At 44.2% G+C, this 20,979-nt stretch overlaps 1 protein-coding gene across 1 annotated transcript in view; it reads left to right on the plus strand.

Moving 5' to 3' along the window:
• Positions 1 to 20,488, plus strand: part of LOC147717731 (uncharacterized) — a 93,954-nt gene extending 73,466 nt beyond the window's left edge. The window contains exons 5-6 of the mRNA XM_086924510.1: positions 16,906 to 17,001; positions 18,739 to 20,488. Coding sequence (XP_086780636.1) covers positions 16,906 to 17,001; positions 18,739 to 19,688 — 1,046 coding nt within the window. The 3' untranslated portion in view covers positions 19,689 to 20,488. The remainder of the gene's footprint in view (positions 1 to 16,905; positions 17,002 to 18,738) is intronic.
• Positions 20,489 to 20,979: the final 491 nt, after the last annotated feature.

Consider the following 20,979-nt stretch of genomic DNA (forward strand, 5'->3'; position numbering starts at 1 on the left):
GGAAGAGCAGTTCTTCGCAATCTTTTCAAATAAGGTGAGCCTCTGTTCTCCCTCCTCCTCTATGCTCTTATTTAGACACTTCTAACATGTTATTGGTGATTACCTTACATGCATATCTGCTGTATATTGTAAGCGCCTTACGAGCATGTTGTTTTTTCTTGCACTGCTATCTACTCTGATTCAGGCATGTGAATCTATGAAAGACACCCTGATCCTGCGCTCCTACTAAAATTCTGCAAAAAATGACTCTACCTACTACCACCAAACTTACCATACAATACCAGGCCCATATCAATAACAGAGCGACTGAATCACGAGGCGATTAGATCTATATATGTTGTTTAAACTATCCACAATAATCAAGACCAGCTTGTCATTTAGTAAGTTTATTTAAAAATATTCATGAAAACTTAGGCTTTGGAACTTTATTAAACAAGTTTTAGAAAATGTCATATAGAAAGGTTTATTCAGCATTTATAAAGAGAGCTTAATTCAAGAAATATTATTAATTAACAATAATAAGTGAAAAAGAAAAGCATTGCCAAACCCTAACTAATTCCCTGTCTCTACCCTCATCGCTTGAAAACAAAGTCTTTAAATGTCTCCTTTCCTTACGTGCATTCGTCAAACAGCAGAACACGACCCTCTGGAATCAAGAAGCGTTGGCAAAAATCTGGTCCTTGAGCCAATTCTTATACCCTAAAACTAAGGCTAAACTAACTATTTTCACATTCCAACAGCTGAATTCTGGCTCCCCATTGGCTGAGCCACCTCATGCCACAGCAAATTGTGACATCTTCCACCTCAGGTCCGGGCTTTTACACTAACCTATTGTTCATGCACAGAGTCCTGGAGGCACTTCCTTAGGCTGCTACATTTTGTAGCAAAGATGTTCATGTAGTGCACAAAAATGCCGCAAATCACATTCCTGGCCTTGAGCCTGTCCGTTCTGAGCTTTCCGTGGCACAATAGCAAACCTCTCCACTGGGTCGCCTTTGGCCGTTCTTTTCAAAACTTTTCACAATAAAAGTTTATAGGCTTCTCATCTTTTTCAAAATAAGTTTTCTCTTGTGGCTTTACATCAGCAGGCCTCTTTTCAGAAAGCGTCAATTTTCTGCGCCACTTTTTCTTGCGTCAATTTTTAGAATGCATTATTTTTCTGCAGCCAACTCTATGCTTCTTTTGAAAAACTATTATTTTAACAAACATAAAACCTCAATTAGTTAAAGAATTGACATTTGTTCTGTTACCCACCCCCTTTGCTAAATGTTAACCCATTAATTATGTTACCTAGCAAAAGCACATTTAAGAAGCATATATTACCTTTGATGTACCAATCCGATCTGGAACTGCATTTATCACAGAAAAGACCAGACAAAAGCACATTTAAAAGCACATGCTAATATTTTTGACAGCAGCAGTTAGTATATGACAAAGTCAATAGACAATATTTATTGTATTATTTCTTTTGCATTTTGCACAAATAAGCATAATGTTAGTCCCATGTGTTTATGTTGCTCAGTTTATTCTAGGTTGATTTAATAACATGCGGCAAACATATTAAGTTTATTAAACATTATGGAAGTCTGACTTCACAAGCCTGAACAAAATATTGTTCATTAACCCGCTCCATCAACTCCCTCATCTGGTGATTTAAAAATCACCAAACAAAATCCAAAAATTGTAATTAAAATTTAATCTATTGAACATGTTTCAGGCTTACTCAGGATTAGTATTTAAACTCTAATTTCATCTATATTTCTGCAATTCTCATATTGAGTCCTACAAAATTCTTCTAATTCTATTTCCTTTTCCCTTTCTTTATTCAGCTAAGCTGGATCCTTTCCACCTTTGAATCCCCAACCCCCAATGGTATCTACATTTTGAATTGCACCAACAAAACAAATACCAATCTGAGTATTTATAAAACAAAACCCAAAAAAATTTAAATTACATTTTTGAAAAATTAGTATATAGTATATACCCCCCTTTTTTTTCTTTTCAAATTCTAAAACATGTTTTATTCGACCTTTCGTCTTACATAAAAGTGTTTTCAGCTAACACAATTTCTTCGACCTTGTGTCACCTAACACAATTTCTTCAGCCTTATGCCAAAAATAAACCTCAACTCAAAGAAAACTAAACCTAGTCATTGTCACTATTTTCTTCCAAATCTTCTTGGCTGCTACTGCTAACATCAACTACTGATGGAATCAAAATATAGGCCCACTCTGGACATTTGTACTTATGAGTGGGCTTTAAGGGTCTTTTGCTTTTCCTGGTAATCATTTCAATTTTCTCTCCAGCTTGCTCTTTTTTTTTTGTCTGAATCACTCTTCTGACTTGACACTTCGTTGACTTGTTCTTTCAATTTATTCACGAATTTGAACTTCAAATCTTCTTTAGGCCAGACATTACCTTTTCTCAAGAGTTTCTTCTTAGGCTCGACTTTATGTACAGCTTTCCAAGTTCTTTTTCTGAATCTTCTTATCTCAGACTCTTCATCACTGTCATCCGAGTCAGTTTCAGAGATTTCAATACTGTATCTAGGAACTTCTTTACTCGGCTGCTTCACTCTGTTAGGAACATCGTCTCTATAGCTGGTACTTGGCTATTCTTCCTCTTCTTCCGGAATTGCTTCTAACTTCCCAGTTCCAGAATTTCTGTTCCTGCTTTCAGAGCTTCCAATCTGCTTTTCAATACTCCCCTGATCTTGAATCTCTTCAGTCTCGGACTCTTTTTCTGCTTCTTTTTCTAGCAGATCTTCATCATTTTCTGAATCGAGAATCACAATCTCTAGATCTTTTTCATTCAATGTTTTATTCACATTGACATCATCATGCAGATGTCGACCACCTTGTCGATCTTCAAGATCTGGATTTTCTTCAGAACTTTCTTCTTCAGAGTCTGAATCATTTGTGGTATCTTCTTCATTTGTATTTTCTGGCTGTGGTACACACAAAGTATGACGGATATGTATCCACCTTTTCATACCTTTGCATTTTACAGTATTTGTTGTGACTAGTATCACCTGTCTTGCTTTTTGCCTCCTGGGTACTAAACAGTTCCTCCTCCAATGAACCTTTGTTCTGACCCAGTCTCCTGGCAACAGATCATGAGCCTGCTCCTTTTCTTTTGAAATCACATCTGTTCCCACAGTAATTGTGTCATTTTTCCTTGTTGGAAGAGCTTCTACCCATTTTGAAAATAAACAAATGAAGACTAGGACATATCTCAGTTTGTTATGTTGGGGCATTTCAAAGAAATCTATTTGAATACTTGTAAATGGACCACCCTCCCGGCCTATGGTTCCCATCTCTCAATTGTCTTTTGACCTGACCTGGATTGTCTTTCTGGCATGTCAGACATCTTTGACAAAGTGACTCCGCAATTAATCTGAACTTTGGATTATACCATGTTTCCCTGAACAGTTGAATCATTGTGTCTCTTCCTAAATGACCTGGACCATGGTACATCCGTGCCATGTCAGCAATCATGCAATTGGGCATAACCGGTCTGCCATCTTTGTAAACCCAAATTTCATCTTCCTTTCGCTGTCTGAAACCTTCTTTGAGCCATGTGTTTTTCTCCTCATCATTTGCCTCATCTTGTAATTGTTTTAATTCTTGCCATGTCTGAATTGCAAAGATTAATATGATAATGCTTGAAACATGTTCATAAAATTTTTTCCGATTGATTGCAACCCTCTCCTGAGCACAGAACTTAGCAATGGTACCTGCGTACGCATTGCCTTTTGAGACATAATCATTTTTCTCTCCATTTGCAGCATATTTTATCACTGCTATTTGGTCAAGAAGCTCAAATTCTTTGTCGAAGTCTGGCATGCCCAGAACAGGAGCTTCACACAAACTCTTTTTTTAATTGCTCAAAGGCTTCAAGCTCAATTTCTGTCAGGACAATTGGGTATTTTACATCTGCTTTTGTCAATTGCAATGGCTTTGCAATTACTGAGAAACCACTAATCCATTGGCGACAGTATCCAACCATGCCTAGGAACATTCTTACCGTTTTTGTGACTTTGGGGGTTCCATTGCCTGAATCATTTTAATTCTCTCAATAGTTACCTGTCTGGTTCCTTTTGCAATTCTATGTCCAAGGTATTTAACCTCTTTTTTACAAAGCTGCAATTTTGCAGGTGACACTTTGTGACCCTCTTCTGCCAAATGATTCAAAAGGGTTATGGTATCTGTTACACAGTTGTCTCTTGTTTTTGCTGCTACATGCAAATTATCTATACACTGGACCAATGTTGATTTACCAAGTAATTCTAAATCTTCCAAGGTCTTTTTCAGCAATTCATTAAAAATAGAAGGAATCTTAGTAAACTCTTGAGGAAGGCAACACCATGCTAAAATTCTCTCTTGCAACCTGAAAGCAAAAATTGTTTGACTCTGGGTGCATCGGGACCGAATACCACTCCGCATCATGTGGTATCTGACAAAGGATCACTGCTGGGTTGGGCACAATAGGACAACAAGGGATAACCATCTCGTTAACCTTTCTCAGGTCCTGTAATATTCTGTACGTTTCATCTGGCTTTTTTATACACATAATTTGTGAGTTACAAAAACTGTTCTCAATCCCTTTTAGGACACCCTGCTTAACAAATTTTTCAGTAACGGGAATAACTCTTTCAATTGTTTCTTGCTTCATTTTGTACTGTGGAACATTAGGAAATTCTATTCCCTGCTTGATTGCAATTTTAACTGGATCTTGTCTGTTTTCCTGGTCTCCACTGAATCCTGTATCTGTATTGTATTTCTGCTCATTAACATAATTTGTAAATGGCGGCGGAGGTATCTCATTCTGCTGAATCACCACCACCTGTCGCTGAATTTGTAGCTGTTGATTCAGTAGCTGTTGCTGCTGATTTATCTCATTCTACATCTGTGGATTTTTACACTCTCTTACGAAAGCTAAATTCGCTTTTTCCTTCTCCTTTTTCTTCGTCCATTTTGTTTTCCATTTATTCAGACTACCCTATTTAAAGTCCAAATTAAATCTTTTATATGGGCAATTCTACCTGTATTGTCCAAGCTTTCAATGTCCTCATCATCCTGATATGTTTTTAATCTGTCTGTACTAATTGTACCATTTATAAATTTTTCTAAAACAACCTTTAATTTTGCAACATCCAGTAATTTGTACTCATTAGGCTGTGTCAGGTCAATCAGGTCAACATTTCCAATTGTCACAGGAACTGTCACTGCTTCCATGTTTCTGGTTAACTCTTTAATTAAATTATTTGTAGAATTTACAAAACCAGGAATATTAATTCCAGAAGTACTAGGCATCTCATCATACCTTTCTGTTGTGACACCTTGAGAAGGGGTCTGGGCTGGGACTCTATTAATCTGAACTGGGACTCTTAGCGTTACATTAATCTGTTCTGGTGGTCTGCTTGAATTTTTGTCCTGATCTGTATTTACAACATCCTTTCTACACTGATCAATAAATTCTACTTTGACATGTTCATTATTTAGATTTGCTGAATTGGGAATCGAATTTTCATTAAAAATTATTTATTTTGGGGGAGGTGCCGTCCTTTCAAAAGATGTCTTTTAAAACTGCATCTTTATTTTCAGTATCTTCATTATGCTTATTAGTTACTTCATTATTCGCCTGTTTTTTCATTAATTTGCTCTCACATGTAGCAACAACCTTTTCAACATGTTTAAATACAATTTTCATTTTTTGATACCAGAAAAACATCTCCTCTTTCTTTAGATAATAATTATCCATGATTTAAAATATTTACCTAATTAAAATTGACAACAACAAAAAATTGTTTACTTTATTGACTCCGGGGCACTAGCTAACCAACACGTGAAAATCACTAATTAGTCCACAAAGCTAAGCGATGTCAGACTTTGCTTAATCAACAGATTTTCTCTTTTTCCTGTGTTCTCACTTTAATTTGGGCAATAGAAAAATAAACCAACTCAAAGCACCAATGGAAGTAGTCCAACTAATAAATCAAAAACAAGGACAGATCCACCTGAAAACAGAACAAGGAAAAGTATACTTTAATTAAATTATACTTCTGCGCGCGACTACATTGAACATAACGCGACCTCCCTAATGCACTTTGTCTATCTCCTCTCACAGTACTGGATTGCTGCTACACTGCTGTTAATAAATTATATGCAGCTTAAGATATTCATCCAGCGACAACACACCTAACCACACACCAAAAGACACACACCGGGGAGCGGGCGTTTCATTGTCCTGTTTGTGGGAGGGATTCCTTTCACGATTTGAGCTACTCAAACATCAGAGCATTCATATGCAACAGCCTGCAGCTACTGTCCCATTGCTTTATGGAGGAGGGGGATGCACCTAGATGAAGGACAAGAGTGCTATAGAAACGACAAAGAAAAAAAAAATGTTTAATCACTCCTCAGAAAATGGGGAAATCCTTTGAGGACTCGGGGGCACCATGGCCCCTCTCAAAAGAATTCAAACACAGTGCTCCCTTCACTACCGAGGGGAGACAGGAATCGGAAAGACCACAGAATTCAGAAGACGCTCCAGAAATCACAGCGCGCAACGCTCGCCGACTGCTATCACACGCATCAGCTGTGACACGTAGCGCTACTGTAGCGAGGAAGGTAACCGGGGACTAACGTAAACAAACTCGACAGGCAATAGCAACGCGCATCAGCCAATCACCGCGCGACAAATGCCTTGGCCAATTACAGCGTGGCTGCCATGACGCTCCAGCCAATCACAGCGCACCTTTGCTGTGACGTATACTGCTACTGCAGTCTCTCTTTCTCCCCTCGCGCTCAGCCCCTCCTTTGGGAAATGTGATTTCAACACAGCGCGCAACGCTCGCTACACGCATCAGCTGTGACACACTTCTTTTTTTTATTTTTAAAAACAATAGCGCAGTAGTGAGGAAGGAAACCAAAGGATATAACTCGGCAGACAGTGGTAACGCGCATCAGCCAATCACTGCGCAACCACTTCTAAACGCTGTCAGCGAATCACAGCTCGGCTTTGCTGTGACGCTTCCAACGCCTCAGCCAATCAGAGTGCGCCGGCTCTGATGTACACAGCCGCTGCGGCTTCAAGCTCTCCCCTCGCGCTCTCGCTCACAAAAACAGCCCCTCCTTTACAATTCTCGATCGGGTCACTTTAAAATGCTTTTAAATTAGCGCGGAACACTTTTTATTACATTTAAATAGCACAGACTTTACCCGAAGGCTCCAAAGCGCTTTACAATCACTTTTGGGATAATTTAATGACTACACAAAACGAACCATTAGCCTGCTTCCCTAAAAAGGACAGTAGTTTTTCAGACACACAGATTTTCACTCATTCACTTGAAATAGATGACGCTACTTCTCTAGAATATTTTCTACCACATTTACACATACATTCATACAAAGGAAATCCCTATTCATGCATACTTGTTTCTTTCTCAGGACTCTAACCTTAGAAGTAAACCTCTTTCGCCAGTAAGAAAACAACGCTTATCTCTTCTTTAGGACTCTAACCTTAGAAAAGAAACGACGCTTACCCTTCACACAAGCTCAGATATGCCTTTTACTCTTTTCACAGAGAGTTTTAAAACGGGCGCCTGGTCCCTATGCTCAAAGTTCAAATTTCTTAGACAATCCTCACTATCATATATACAATTTATTCAACACACCTAGAACCCTAAACTTGTGTTGTACGTCCACAACACACAGTGATATGCGTCGATATCACCTTTTGAAGCAGAACAAATGAACTGTGTAACCTAATAACAGCGTCCTGATAACAGCGTCGCACTACTCTTGCCATGGCAAACCAGGAATTTTTCTCACTGCTGGAAAAACCCTTACAACTACATATAACAGTATGACAAAATTAAAAACTCAACATATGTTAAACATTAATCCTATGACTTATACTGACATGTATGTAACATGCATCTGTCATGTATGTCAAAAACAACATACAACCATCCTCTGCTACCAAGGAATTGATCCAGCGCTCATACTAAAATTCTGCATAAATGACTCTACCTAGTACCACCAAACTTACCATACAATACCAGGCCCATATCAATAACAGAGCGACTGAATCATGAGGTGATTAGATCTATATATGTTGTTTAAACTATCCACAATAATCAAGACCAGCTTGTCATTTAGTAAGTTTATTCAAACATATTCATGAAAACTTAGGCTTTGGAACTTTATTAAACAAGTTTTAGAAAATGTCATATGGAAAGGTTTATTCAGTATTTATAAAGAGAGCTTAATTCAAGAAATATTATTCATTAACAGTAATAAGTGAAAAAGAAAAGCATTTCCAAACCCTAACTAATTCCCTGTCTCTACCCTCATCGCCTGAAAACAAAGTCTTTAAAAGTCTCCTTTCCTTACGTGCATTCGTCAAACAGCAGAACACGACCCTCTGGAATCAAGAAGCGTAGGCAAAAATCTGTTCCTTGAGCCAATTCTTATACCCTAAAACTAAGGCTAAACTAACTATTTTCACATTCCAACAGCTGAATTCTGGCTCCCCATTGGCTGAGCCACCTCATGCCACAGCAAATTGTGACATCTTCCACCTCAGGTCCAGGCTTTTACACTAACCCATTGTTCATGCACAGAGTCCTGGCGGCACTTCCTTAGGCTGCTACATTTTGTAGCAAAGATGTTCATGTAGTGCACAAAAAATGCAGCGACTCACATTCCAGGCCTTGAGCCTGTCCGTTCTGAGCTTTCCGTGGCACAATAGCAAACCTCTCCACTGGGTCGCCTTTGGCAGTTCTTTTCAAAACGCTTCACAATAAAAGTTTATAGGCTTCTCATCTTTTTCAAAATAAGTTTTCTCTTGTGGCTTTACATCAGCAGGCCTCTTTTCAAAAAGCGTCAATTTTCTGCGCCACTTTTTCTTGCGTCACTTTTTAGAATGCATTATTTTTCTGCAGCCAACTCTATGCTTCTTTTGAAAAACTATTATTTAAACAAATATAAAACATCAATTAGTTAAAGAATTGACATTTGTTCTGTTACCCACCCCCTTTGCTAAATGTTAACCCATTAATTATGTTACCTAGCAAAAGCACATTTAAGCAGCATATATTACCTTTGATGTACCAATCCGATCTGGAACTGCATTTATCACAGAAAAGACAAGACAAAAGCACATTTAAAAGCACATGCTATTATTTTTGACAGTAGCAGTTAGTATATGACAAAGTCAATAGACCATAATTATTGTATTATTTCTTTTGCATTTTGCACAAATAAGCATAATGTTAGTCCCATGTGTTTATGTTGCTCAGTTTATTCTAGGTTGATTTAATAACATGCGGCAAACATATTAGTTTTATTAAACATTATGGAAGTCTGACTTCACAAGCCTGAACAAAATATTGTTCATTAACCCGCTCCATCAACCCCAATACTGGAAAAGAACAATAGTTACTTACCTGTAATCTGTGGTTCTCCAGTATTGGTGTCTTTCAAAGATTCACATGCACCCGCCCACCTCCCCTCAGAGGCTCCCTCACGCAATTATTTTGGTTTCACTCCTGTGCGAGAAAATCTGAGAGCCTGAGCCTCTGGGGAGAACATTCTGGTGGGTGCTGTCGCCTGATTGGCTGCAATTTGGTCTATACAAAATGACTAGGAGAGTCATGAGTGTGGAAGTTTTGTGCACTGTAGCTTAGGGCTACTTTACTTCGTGGTTTGTTATTACCAAGGTTTTGTTTTTTCTATAGGCATATTATTGCTTTTTTATGTACCGTGGGACTCCCACTCTGACGACGGGGAATGATTCAGGCATGTGAATCTATGAAAGACACCAATACTGGAGAACCACAGATTACAGGTAAGTAACTATTGTTCTTGTCACTGATTAGACTATAACTGGTAAATAGGAAAAGTCAAGGTATAACGTACATACTTTATAACCTTTGCCCTGTACCGGCTACAGACACATTTCATGCACCTATTTTATATTTATTAACCATGAGATCGAATGACGAATTTTAATTAAATATATTGTAAATGTAATTTTAGTAAGCTGACACTGCTGAGCTGAGTACTTCCAAGAAAAGGCCTCTTGAATTCTGTTGAGTCTCTAAAGTCACACAGGCGGCCTGCTAACTGGCCCTTGAAAGAGCGCAACTCTTTGTCCTAGATCACGGGTACTCATAGTACAGCCCGTGGGCCAACACTGGCCCGGCAAGCCTTCCCTGGCGGCCCGCGGACCGTCCAAACATCGTACCCATGTTTTAATATATATATATATATTTTTAAAGTGTGTCAGGAAACAGCCCTGCGGCAGCGCAACTCAAGAGACTCTGCTGCTCTGTGGAGGCGGGCGATTCCTGCCATAGTCAGAGTGGAGCTGCAGGGGACTAAGAGGTGAACAAAGCCTTGTTAACATGTGAATGTTCTTTTAAAGACCTGTGAAGTGCTCGGGTGCGGTGGCTGTGTGTGTGTGTGTGTGCCCGGAAGCTGTCTCAGCCAGGGCACACACAGACACGTGAGATGAAGAGGGTGACAGGGGGAGAGGGAGGAGGTAGAGGGGGAGAGAGGGAGAGCAAGGGAGGGAGAGCGAGGGAGAGGCAGACAGAGGGAGATTGAGGGAGAGCGAGGGAGGGAGTCAGAGGGAGAGCAAGGGAGAGGCAGACAGAGGGAGAGCGAGGGAGGGAGACAGAGGGAGAGCGAGGGAGAGGAAGACAGAGGGAGAGCGAGGGAGGGAGACGGGGAGAGCAAGGGATGGAGACAGAGGGAGGGAGAGCGAGCGAGGGAGAGCACGGGAAAGCACGGGAGAGAGCAAGGGAGGGAGAATGAGGGAGAGTGAGGCAGAGCGAGGGAGAGTATGGGAACAGAGGGAGAGCGAAGGAGAGGGAGGGAGATAGAAGAGTGAGGTATAGGGTGGGAGACAGAGGGAGGGAGACAGAGCAAGGGAGGGAGACAGAGCAACGGGGGGAGGGAGACAGAGCAACAGAGACATAGCGAGGGAGGGAGGGAGGCAGAGCGTGGGAAATAGGCTGAGCGCGGGAGGGAGGCGGAGTGAGGGAGACAGAGCAAGGGAGTGAGGGAGACAGAGCAAGGGAGTGAGGGAGACAGAGCGAGGGAGGGAGGGAGACAAAGCAAGCAAGGGAGGGAGGGAGACAGAGCGAGGGAGGGAGGGAGGCAGAGCGAGGGAGGGAGGGAGAAAGAGGGAGGGAGGGAGGGAGAAAGAGGGAGGGAGACAGAGGGAGTGAGGGAGACCTCAGAGTGAGGGAGGGGGAAGGAGAGAAAGAGAGAGAGAGAGGGGGAGACGGAGGGAAAGAGGGAGAGGGAAGTAAAGAGAGGGAAGGGAAGAGAGGGAAGGAAGGATAGAGATTCAGAGTGAGGGAGAGGGAAACAGAGTGAGGGAGAGGGAAACAGAGTGAGGGAGAGGGAAACAGAGAGAGGGAGAGGGAAACAGAGAGAGGGAGAGGGTAACAGGGTGAGGGAGAGGGTAACAGGGAGAGAGGGAGACCGAGTGAGACAGTCAGAGTGAGTGAGACAGATGGAGAGGGGGAGTGAGACAGATGGAGAGAGGGAGTGAGACAGAGGGAGTGAGACAGTCAAAGTGAGTGAGACGGAGTCAGACGGAGGGAGAGAGAGGTAGAGAGGGAGGGAGAGGGAGAGCGAAGGAGAGGGAGGAAGATAGAGGAGCAAGGTAGAGGGAGGGAGGGAGACAGAGCGAGGGAGGGAGACAGAGCGAGGGAGGGAGACAGAGTGAGAGAGACAGGGAAAGCAAGGGAGAGCGAAGCAGAGGGAGGGAGATAGAGGAGCGAGGTAGCGGGAGGGAGACCAAGGGAGGGAGACAGAGCGAGGTAGGGAGACAAAGGGAGGTAGGGAGACAGAGCGAGGGAGGGAGGGAGACAGAGCGAGGGAGGGAGGGAGACCGAGCGAGGGAGGGAGGGAGAGCGAGGGAGGGAGGAAGACAGAGGGAGGGAGGGAGGGAGGCAGAGCGAGGGAGGGAGACCTCAGAGTGAGGGAGGGGGAAGGAGAGAGAGAGAGAGACGGGAAGGAGGGAGAGAGAAGTAAAGAGAGAGGGAAGGAGAGAGAGGGAAATAGAGTGAGGGAGAGAGAAAAGGACTGAGGGAGAGCGAAACAGTGAGGTAGAGAGAAACAGAGAGAGGGAGAGGGTAACAGAGGGAGGGAGGGAGGGAGGGAGACAGAGCGAGGGAGGGAGGGAGACCTCAGAGTGAGGGAGGGCGAAGGAGAGAGAGGGAGACAGAGGGAAGGAGGGAGAGGGAGACAGAGGGAAGGAGAGAGAGGGAGAGGGAAACAGAGAGAAGGAGAGGGAAACAGAGAGAGGGAGAGGGAAACAGGTAGAGGGAAACGGGAGAGGGTAACAGGGAGAGAGGGAGAGGGTAACAAGGAGAGAGGGAGACAGTGAGACAGTCGGAGTGAGTGAGACAGAGGGAGACAGAGAGACAGAGGGAGAGAGAGATAGAGAGGGAGGTAGAGAAAGGGAGGAAGAGGGAGAGAGGGAGAGCGAAGGAGAGGGAGGGAGATAGAGGAGCAAGGTAGAGGGAGGGAGACAGAGCGAGGGAGGGAGACAGAGCGAGGGAGGAAGAAAGAGCGAGGGAGAGTGAGGGAGACAGAGGGAGAGCAAGGGAGAGCGAAGGAGAGGGAGGGAGATAGCTCTAAGAGAGCAGAGGGTCAAGCTTGGAGAGTTCCTCTCCCCTGCCAAACCAGTGCAATGTGGGGTGCCGCAAGGGTCGGCGTTAAGCCCGACCCTGTTTAACATCTATGTGGCCCCACTTGCTAGGTTAGTAAAATCGCAGGGGATGGAGGTGGTATCATATGCAGATGATACTCAGATCATGGTGTCCTTGGCTCTTTCGGTCGACACCGTTGCATTCTGCTTCAGGAACTGCATGCAAGCAGTTTCTGAATGGATGATTTAAAATTCATTAAGGCTAAACGGTGATAAAACCGAGGTGCTGATCTTCTGCAAGGACCGGGATGTGTGGTCTAGTGAGTGGTGGCCCCCTTCATTGGGAGCCTGTCCTACTCCATCGCACTCAGCCAGGAACCTTGGTGTTCTCATAGACACTTCGTTGTCTATGAACCTTCAGGTAGATAGAACTGTGGCCACATGCTGGGGAGTCATTAGGATTCTTAGAAGAATCGCTCACTGTCTGTCCCCCCACGCTCGAAAACAGACCGTGGTCGCGCTGGTCTCTTCCCGGCTAGATTATTGCAACGCTTTGTATGCAAATATCAATAAGGCCCTGATCCAACGCCTGCAGAGTGTTCGGAACGCGGACCTTCATTGCCTTCCGATCCAGTTTAGAATTTCGTTTAAAATCCTATGTCTGGTTTTCGGAGCCTTATTTGCGGGTCCCTCGGATGCCTTAGGCTTCTTACTAACGTGTTATATTCCCAGCAGGAACCTTCGCTCCTCCAACATGATTCTTCTGTGCATTCCTCGTATTAGGAAGGTCAGATGGGGAGGAAGGGCTTTTGTTACTGTGGCTCCTCGATTGTGGAATTCCCTGCCTGCGGAGATTAAGACGCAACCGTCGTTGTCCCTCTTTAAAAAGGCTTTAAAAACTTGGTATTTTAAAGAGCCCTATTAGTAAGCTTTCACCGGGCATAAGACTATGAGGTATTTGGATTTAGGCACCTTGACGCCCATTGGGCTAAGTAGCGCATTATAAAACGCTGTTCATTCATTCATTCAGATAGAGGAGCGAGGTAGAGGGAAGTAGAGTGAGGGAGACGGAGGGAGGGAGACAGAGCGAGGTAGGGAGACAGAGCAATGGAGGGAGGGAGACAGTGAGGGAGACGGAGGGAGGGAGACAGAGCGTGGGAGTAAGGGAGACAGAGCGAGGGAGGCAGAGCGAGCGAGGGAGGCAGAGCGAGCGAGGGAGGCAGAGCGAGCGAGGGAGGGAGACAGAGCGAGGGAGGGAGGCAGAGGGAGGGAGGGAGACAGAGCGAGGGAGGCAGAGCGAGGGAGGGAGACAGAGCGAGGGAGGGAGACCTCAGAGTGAGGGAGGGGGAAGGAGAGAGCGAGAGAGAGACAGAGGAAAGGAGGGAGAGGGAAGTAAAGCGAGAGGGAAAGAGAGAGAGGGAAGGAGAGAGAGGGAAACAGAGTGAGGGAGAGAGAAACAGAGTGAGGGGGAGAGAAACGGAGAGAGGGAGAGGGTAACAGAGGGAGGGATGTGGACAGAGCGAGGGAGGGAAGGAGGGAGACCGAGGGAGGGAGGGAGACAGAGCGAGGGCGAGAGGGAGACAGAGGGAGGGAGGGAGACCTCGGAGTGAGGGAGGGAGACCTCGGAGTGAGCGAGGGAGACCTCGGAGTGCGGGAGGGAGACCTCGGAGTGAGGGAGGGAGACCTCAGAGTGAGGGAGGGGTAAGGAGAAAGAGGGAAGGAGGGAGAGGGAAACAGTGAGGGGGAGAGGGAAACAGTGAGGGAGAGGGAAACAGAGAGGGAGAGGGAAACGGAGAGGGAGAGGGAAACAGAGAGAGGGAGAGGGAAACAGGGAGAGGGAAACAGGGAGAGGGAGAGGGAAACAGAGAGAGGGAGAGGGAAACAGAGAGAGGGAAACAGAGAGAGGGAGAGGGAAACAGAGAGAGGGAGAGGGAAACAGAGAGAGGGAGAGGGTAACTGGGAGAGAGGGAGACAGTCGGAGTGAGTGAGACAGAGGGAGTGAGACAGTCAGAGTGAGTGAGACAGAGGGAGACAGAGAGAAGGAGAGAGAGGGAGGGAGACGGAGACAGGGAGGGAGGAAGACTGAGGGAGGGAGGGAGACAACGAGGGAGACAGAGGGAGACGGAGGGAGAGCGAAGAAGAGGGAGGGAGATAGAGGAACGAGGTAGAGGGAGGGAGATAGAGGAGCGAGGTAGAGGGAGGGAGATAGAGGAGCGAGGTAGAGGGAGGGAGATAGAGGAGCGAGGTAGAGGGAGGGAGATAGAGGAGCGAGGTAGAGGGAGGGAGACAGAGCGAGGGAGACAGAGAGCGAGGAAGAGCGAGGGAGACCGAGAGCAAGGGAGGGCAAATAAGAGGGAGGGAGACAGAGCAAGGGAGATAGACAGCAGCGTAGGAAGGGAGACAGCAACGGAGGGAGGGAGACAGAGCAACGGAGGGAGACAGAGGGAGGTGGGGAGGCAGAGCAAGGGAGGGGAAGGAAGGGAGACCGAGGGAGGGAGGGAGACAGAGCGAGGGAGGGAGCCCTCAGAGTGAGGGAGGGGGAATGAGAGAGAGAGAGACAGAGGGAAGGAGGGAGAGGGAAGTAAAGAGAGCGGGAAGTAAAGAGAGAGGGAAGGAGAGAGAGGGAAGGAGGGAGAGGGAAGGAGGGAGAGGGAAATAGAGTGTGAGAGAGGGAAACTGAGAGAGGGAGAGGGTATCAGGGAGAGAGGGAGACAGTGAGTGAGACAGAGGGAGAGAGGAAGTGAGACAGTCAGAGTGAGTGAGACAGAGGGAGAGCGGGAGGGAGTGAGACAGAGGGAGACAGAGACGGAGGGAGAGGGAGGTAGCGAGAGGAAGGGAGGGAGGGAGGGAGACAGAGAGGGAGACTGAAAAAGAACGAGAGAGAGAGGGAGAGATGTGTGCATGCCGGGTCTGGTGGCTCAGTGGACGAAGGCGTCCGCTGCAGGGACCAGTGATCAACCTCATGGGCCCAGTTTTTTTTGTTGCTCTCGCCCCGCCCCCTCCCCTACTGACCCCATCCCCACCGGTGCGGCCCTCGGACACAAACCACACTGTAAATTTGGCCCCTGAGAGAAAGTTTGTGAGTACCCATGTCCTAGATAGAAAAGGAAAGGAGATGCACTTCTTCTGGGCTCCTCTCAGGTCACAGATGGCAGGTCCAGTCCTCTTCTCCAAAGCTCAAGGGCACCACCGGGACCAACCTGCTTCAAGTATCCGACATTCGTTTTCACACCACGGCTACAATTTCAGCAGCAGCAGGATTTTTCTTCCCAAAAGCGGCAGTCCTTTTTGAACTTTTTGACCTCCAGACTTTTGCCAGGATCAGCCTACTTGGTGTATCAGACCAGGGCTCCATTGCAGCCAGCCTCAGATTGTGTACCGTTTGGGTTGGATAGTGTGTAACTGCACCTCAGGCTCTTAAGTGTGTTCATGTCTACCCTTGTGTTGGACAGTGTGACACTTCAGCCCAGGGTCAGGGCGGGTTCAAATATACCATAACTAAAGCAAACAAAAGTCCTACTGTATTCGAAGTTGGAGGTAACGGTTTTACCACCGTGGTTATCGTACAAGCAGATCATCTTTTAACCCTCTAATTTCTTTAGTCATTTTAAAAGAAGTTTCCCAGATGTTGTGCTTTACTCGTACAAGAAAAAAATGTGAAGTTAAAAGCCACATCTTTTACCACATGAGTAGTCATCTTAAAAATGAGAGCATTCCTGACTAGCATCAGTAACAGCGAGTGAGTCCTTCTTAATTTGACTTGGTGTTCAGAAGTTCAAGTTCCTCTAAAGTTTGCTATACAATTTAAGTTCTTCCTTTCTCCCCTGGCCTAAATGTCACATAACCAATGACTTACTTCTTAAAAAAAGGATTTCATAGATTACCACAGAGTAAAGTAATTTTCCTTCATTTACCAAAAATGATGTTTAGTTTACTAGTATGTATTAATTGCCTTTGCAGATTTTTGTATGATTCTAAGAAATTAATGGTGTTTCCACCATGGCCGCCAGCGATGTAGATGCAGTTGTGCAGTTGAGCTTAGAGAGTTTGGGATTTTTTGTACTATATACACCGTGGCGTCACTCACCTGTGTGTCTGTTCCACAGCTCATCTTTTAAGGATTCCTTTCAGATAGTTGCTTTTTGGTTATACTTCACAGATTACTCAACTCTTTGTGTTTATTCAATAATTCTATCATGCAATTATATATGGTGTGTCTCCTCTTTTCAGGGGTTCCACGTATAACAGCAGTGTTTTCACTGTGCACAAGACCAGACGAGGAATCATGTGTTCAGGAGACAACAAAACCTGAAATAAGGAGTTCAGGTGAGCATGAGAAGATGTGGTTAGTTCCAAGTTAGTAGAGAATGTAACAAGCCTTGTGTATCTGAGAATTAATGCATCCTTGTACAGATCTATGGAAACTTAAGGGGTGGATTTAAGAGAGCCTTGTTACAGCAACTATCGTAGCAGATTTCACGGACATTTGACATAAGTTTCAATGGAAGAAAACGAAAATATACAAATATGTAGGTATAGATGTGTAGAGATATATAAGATACAAAGGTTAAAGGGACGTTACAGTTAGTTAAAAATGTCAGTTAAGATGTACTGTTTTAAAGAAACAAAACTACTGAATTATACAATATACAAATAACGAACTCGTATCCTATAGTAACTATAACTTGCATCCTGTAATGCACAGTTTTGTCATATTGATGTCATTGGACATGTCATGAGTGACGTACAACGGGAAGTAATTAGCAATGTATGGCGAGTGAACGAGTTAAAGTTTTGTTGGGGCACAAGTTAGGAGAATTGTCTAGCTCAAATATACTGAGAGGACATGAGTAGGATGACTGTTTCTGCTGGTGGTAGATGCAACAACACCTCTGCCGATTGACTCAACACTGGACAACATTAGTAACTCTCATACCTTAGTTGAAAGAGCTGTAAAGCGATTTGGGCTTCCTTTGGCAGTCAGAGAAAATGACTGTGACAACCTGCAAAGAGACAAGAAAGCTGATGCAGACCCCAGCTACAGTTGCAGCAATGGTTCCTAAACTGGACAAGAAATATAAGGTGCCAGATGCGTCACTCGCTTGTCTTCTAGGTCACCTACAACAGGATCAAAATACAATTCTGTGGTTTTTAAAAAATAAATCGTATTCTCCCTGGTTCCCTAATGTACACAGCTTTTGGTTGTGTGCAGTTGTGGGTTGGCTGCAGGGCCTGGCCTCTGGCCAGGCCCAGCAACCAACTTCCCCCCATGGGCTCCTAACCCCTAGTGGACGTCCGCCTCTCACTTTACATATTTATCTTAAAACAGTTTTGCCCATGCACAGCTGGGGTTTGCTGCTGCAGCCAATCCTGTGAGTGCCAAGACCCATGCTGTGCAAATTCTTTTGCTGTGTCGGTGTGGTTGCTACCTGCAGGCCCTGCACGCTATCACCTGCGGGTTACCAAACACCTTATGAACCCATGTCAAAATCACTGTTTTGACCTGTATTAAAACCTGATTTTAAATATTAAATAACTGACCTCTAAGTGTTGCTGCTCAGAAGGTTGGGTGCATAATATGTAAGTGTTGAACATATTTCCCAGCTGAAAGCGAAGAGAACAAAGCGATACCAAAGGGGATGAAGGACGGAGAGTTTGAGCAAATCAAAATACTTGCCCCCAGTCAACTGATCTGGGTTTAATCAATCATCATTCTTTAGCTCACTCCACCACCCCAGTTCATACATGGCCATATGCAAATCAGTCTAGCCCTGTGCCTCATGGGAACAGGGTTTGTTTGCGCAAAGTTGGCAGGGTATGCACAGACGTGGGTCCCTTGCTCACTTTGCCACTGGAGTCAAGCTAGCCTGGCTGATCAGCCAGAAACCGTTCCCAGGATGCTTGTTTCCGGTCCTGGGAAGACATGGCTTGGCAGTTCGGGCTGGACTGTTCCCATGATTGTTTTTCTGTATTATGACTGTCCCTCTTTCACAGGTGGCAACTGAGATGTGTTTTGTTTAATTAAGAAAATATTTTTCCTAATTTATTTTTTCATTCTGTCAGGTATGTCAAGTATACTTGTAAAGGAGTCCACTGCATGCAATGAAAATAAGACCTCTATTCCAAAGTCTGTCCTTAACCAATATCAAACACTCCAAAGTGAGGACAAGCAGACCCTCTCCACTGATGGTACAAAGGCATTTAAAAGAACTGGTAATCATCTACACCATCGGAAATACCATGGGCTAAAGAAGCGCTTTCCCTGTAGATATTGTGGAAAGGGTTTTGCTCACAAGTCCTATCTTCTTCGTCACCAGAGAATCCATACCGGTGAGAAGCCCTTTTCCTGTACTGAATGTCCGAAGAGTTTTACTCAGTTGTCAATTCTTCATTGTCACCAGAGAATTCACACAGGTGAGAAACCCTTTCTCTGCACCGAATGTGGGAAAGGTTTTACTCAGCCGGGAGGGCTTAAACGTCACCAGAACATACATAAGGGTGAGCTTGAGAAACCCTTTCCTTGCTATGAATGTGGGAAGTGCTTTGTGTACAAGTCAGATTTTCAGCAACACCGCAAAAGCCATATTAACAGCTTTGCGTTTAAATTAGACTTTAAACAAGACCAGAGAATTCAAAATGATGAAAAGCCATTTGCCTGCACTGAATGTGGAAAGAGCTTTGCTCGCAAATCAAACCACAAATGCCATCTGAAAATCCACAAAGGTGAAATTGAGAAACGCTTTTCCTGCAGTGAGTGTGGTAAGTGCTTTACTCGCCAACCAGGACTTGAACGCCACCTGAAAATCCACAGCGCTTCAATTGAGAAACCCTTTATCTGCAGCGAGTGTGAGAAGAGATTTCTCTATAAGTCAGATTTAGAACGTCACCGAAGGATCCACACTGGTGAGAAGCCCTTTGTTTGCACTGTGTGTGGAAAAAGGTTTGTTCAAAGGTCAAAGCTTCGAAGTCACCTGGGAACCCACAGAGAAGTCACTTTCATGCAATCATTATGAAAAGATTTTTAATCAGCGCACACGTTTTAAACATATGCAGATAACAGGTTTATAGAGCCAGTTCCACAAATAATACTGACCAAGAACGCATCTCTCATGGGATGGGGAGCGCACTTACAAAGTCATACAGTACAAGGTACGTGGACAATAAAACAAAAAGGTACATCACATAACAGGTGAGAAACAATTTTCATGCTTTGAATGTGTGAAGAGTTTTATGTATGAAACAGACCTTCAGTATCATCGTAGAGTTTACATGGATGAGTTATTTTCTTGCACTCAGAACAAGAAGAGCTTGGTGAATAAGTGATCTTCACTGTCACCAGACGTTTCACATGGGTGAAAAGCCATTTGCATACACAGAATGCAGAAAGAGGTTTGTTAAAAAGGACATTCTATGACCCTATATTGTCTACACTGGTTGGAACCCTAGAAGTTGAAAGATTGTTTCACAAAAGGTATCTTCAACATCACCTGGAACTTCTATTTTGAACTTCAAATGAGTATTCATAACACTTGACAGTTTATTCCCTACACCAATGATAAGAAAATTAGTTGTAGATCTGCTTTGTGTTATTACAGCTTCTTCAGTTGAAGTTTATTTGCCTGATTGTTTATACATTCTCACCTACTGCCACCCATCTGAGACTGCTAGTGTGGAAGGGAATAACTGCATCTGGTATTTCCTGTAGTTGGAACTGCCGAGACGCCTGCGGGCATTTGTTCGCGCTTAAGAAATGCCAATAAATAAATAAATAAATAAATAAACTGTTCAATAGTGATCGGCTGCACTTTGCTTATAAGTAAAGTCCACTCTTTGATGTTTTTATCTGCACTAAGTACTTCTCTATATATTTTTTTTATTTCTTTTAGCCTGGGTCTTACTTAATGTCGTTTCTATGGTTGTCTTAACAGTAAATATATGAACCTTGTCTTTCCACAAAAAGATGAATTTGGACTGTGAACACCTCTGTTCGAGGCATATGGGCTGCAGACCACACACTTTTGCATTAGTTCACCATCTGGTGGTGGGCCTGGATGATTACACTTTCTTGTTGTCTTGGAAGAGGCTTTGTCTTCTAGGTGACTCCTCCCTTAGACCGTAGTGCGCATGGGCATCAACTCCATCCTCAGATTGTTTTTTTTTCCGCCATCGGGCTCGGATGTGATCATCGTTCAGGCCCTACAACATCAATATTGTCTTCGACACTGATTCCGATCACCCGCGTCAAAGAGGATCCACTTCTCCATTCCAGCGCTCATCGGGGCCACTGGGCCTTTGGCTCATGGA

The sequence above is a fragment of the Lissotriton vulgaris genome, chromosome 5 (genome assembly GCF_964263255.1).
Source record: "Lissotriton vulgaris chromosome 5, aLisVul1.2, whole genome shotgun sequence".
Lineage (NCBI taxonomy): Eukaryota > Metazoa > Chordata > Amphibia > Caudata > Salamandridae > Lissotriton > Lissotriton vulgaris.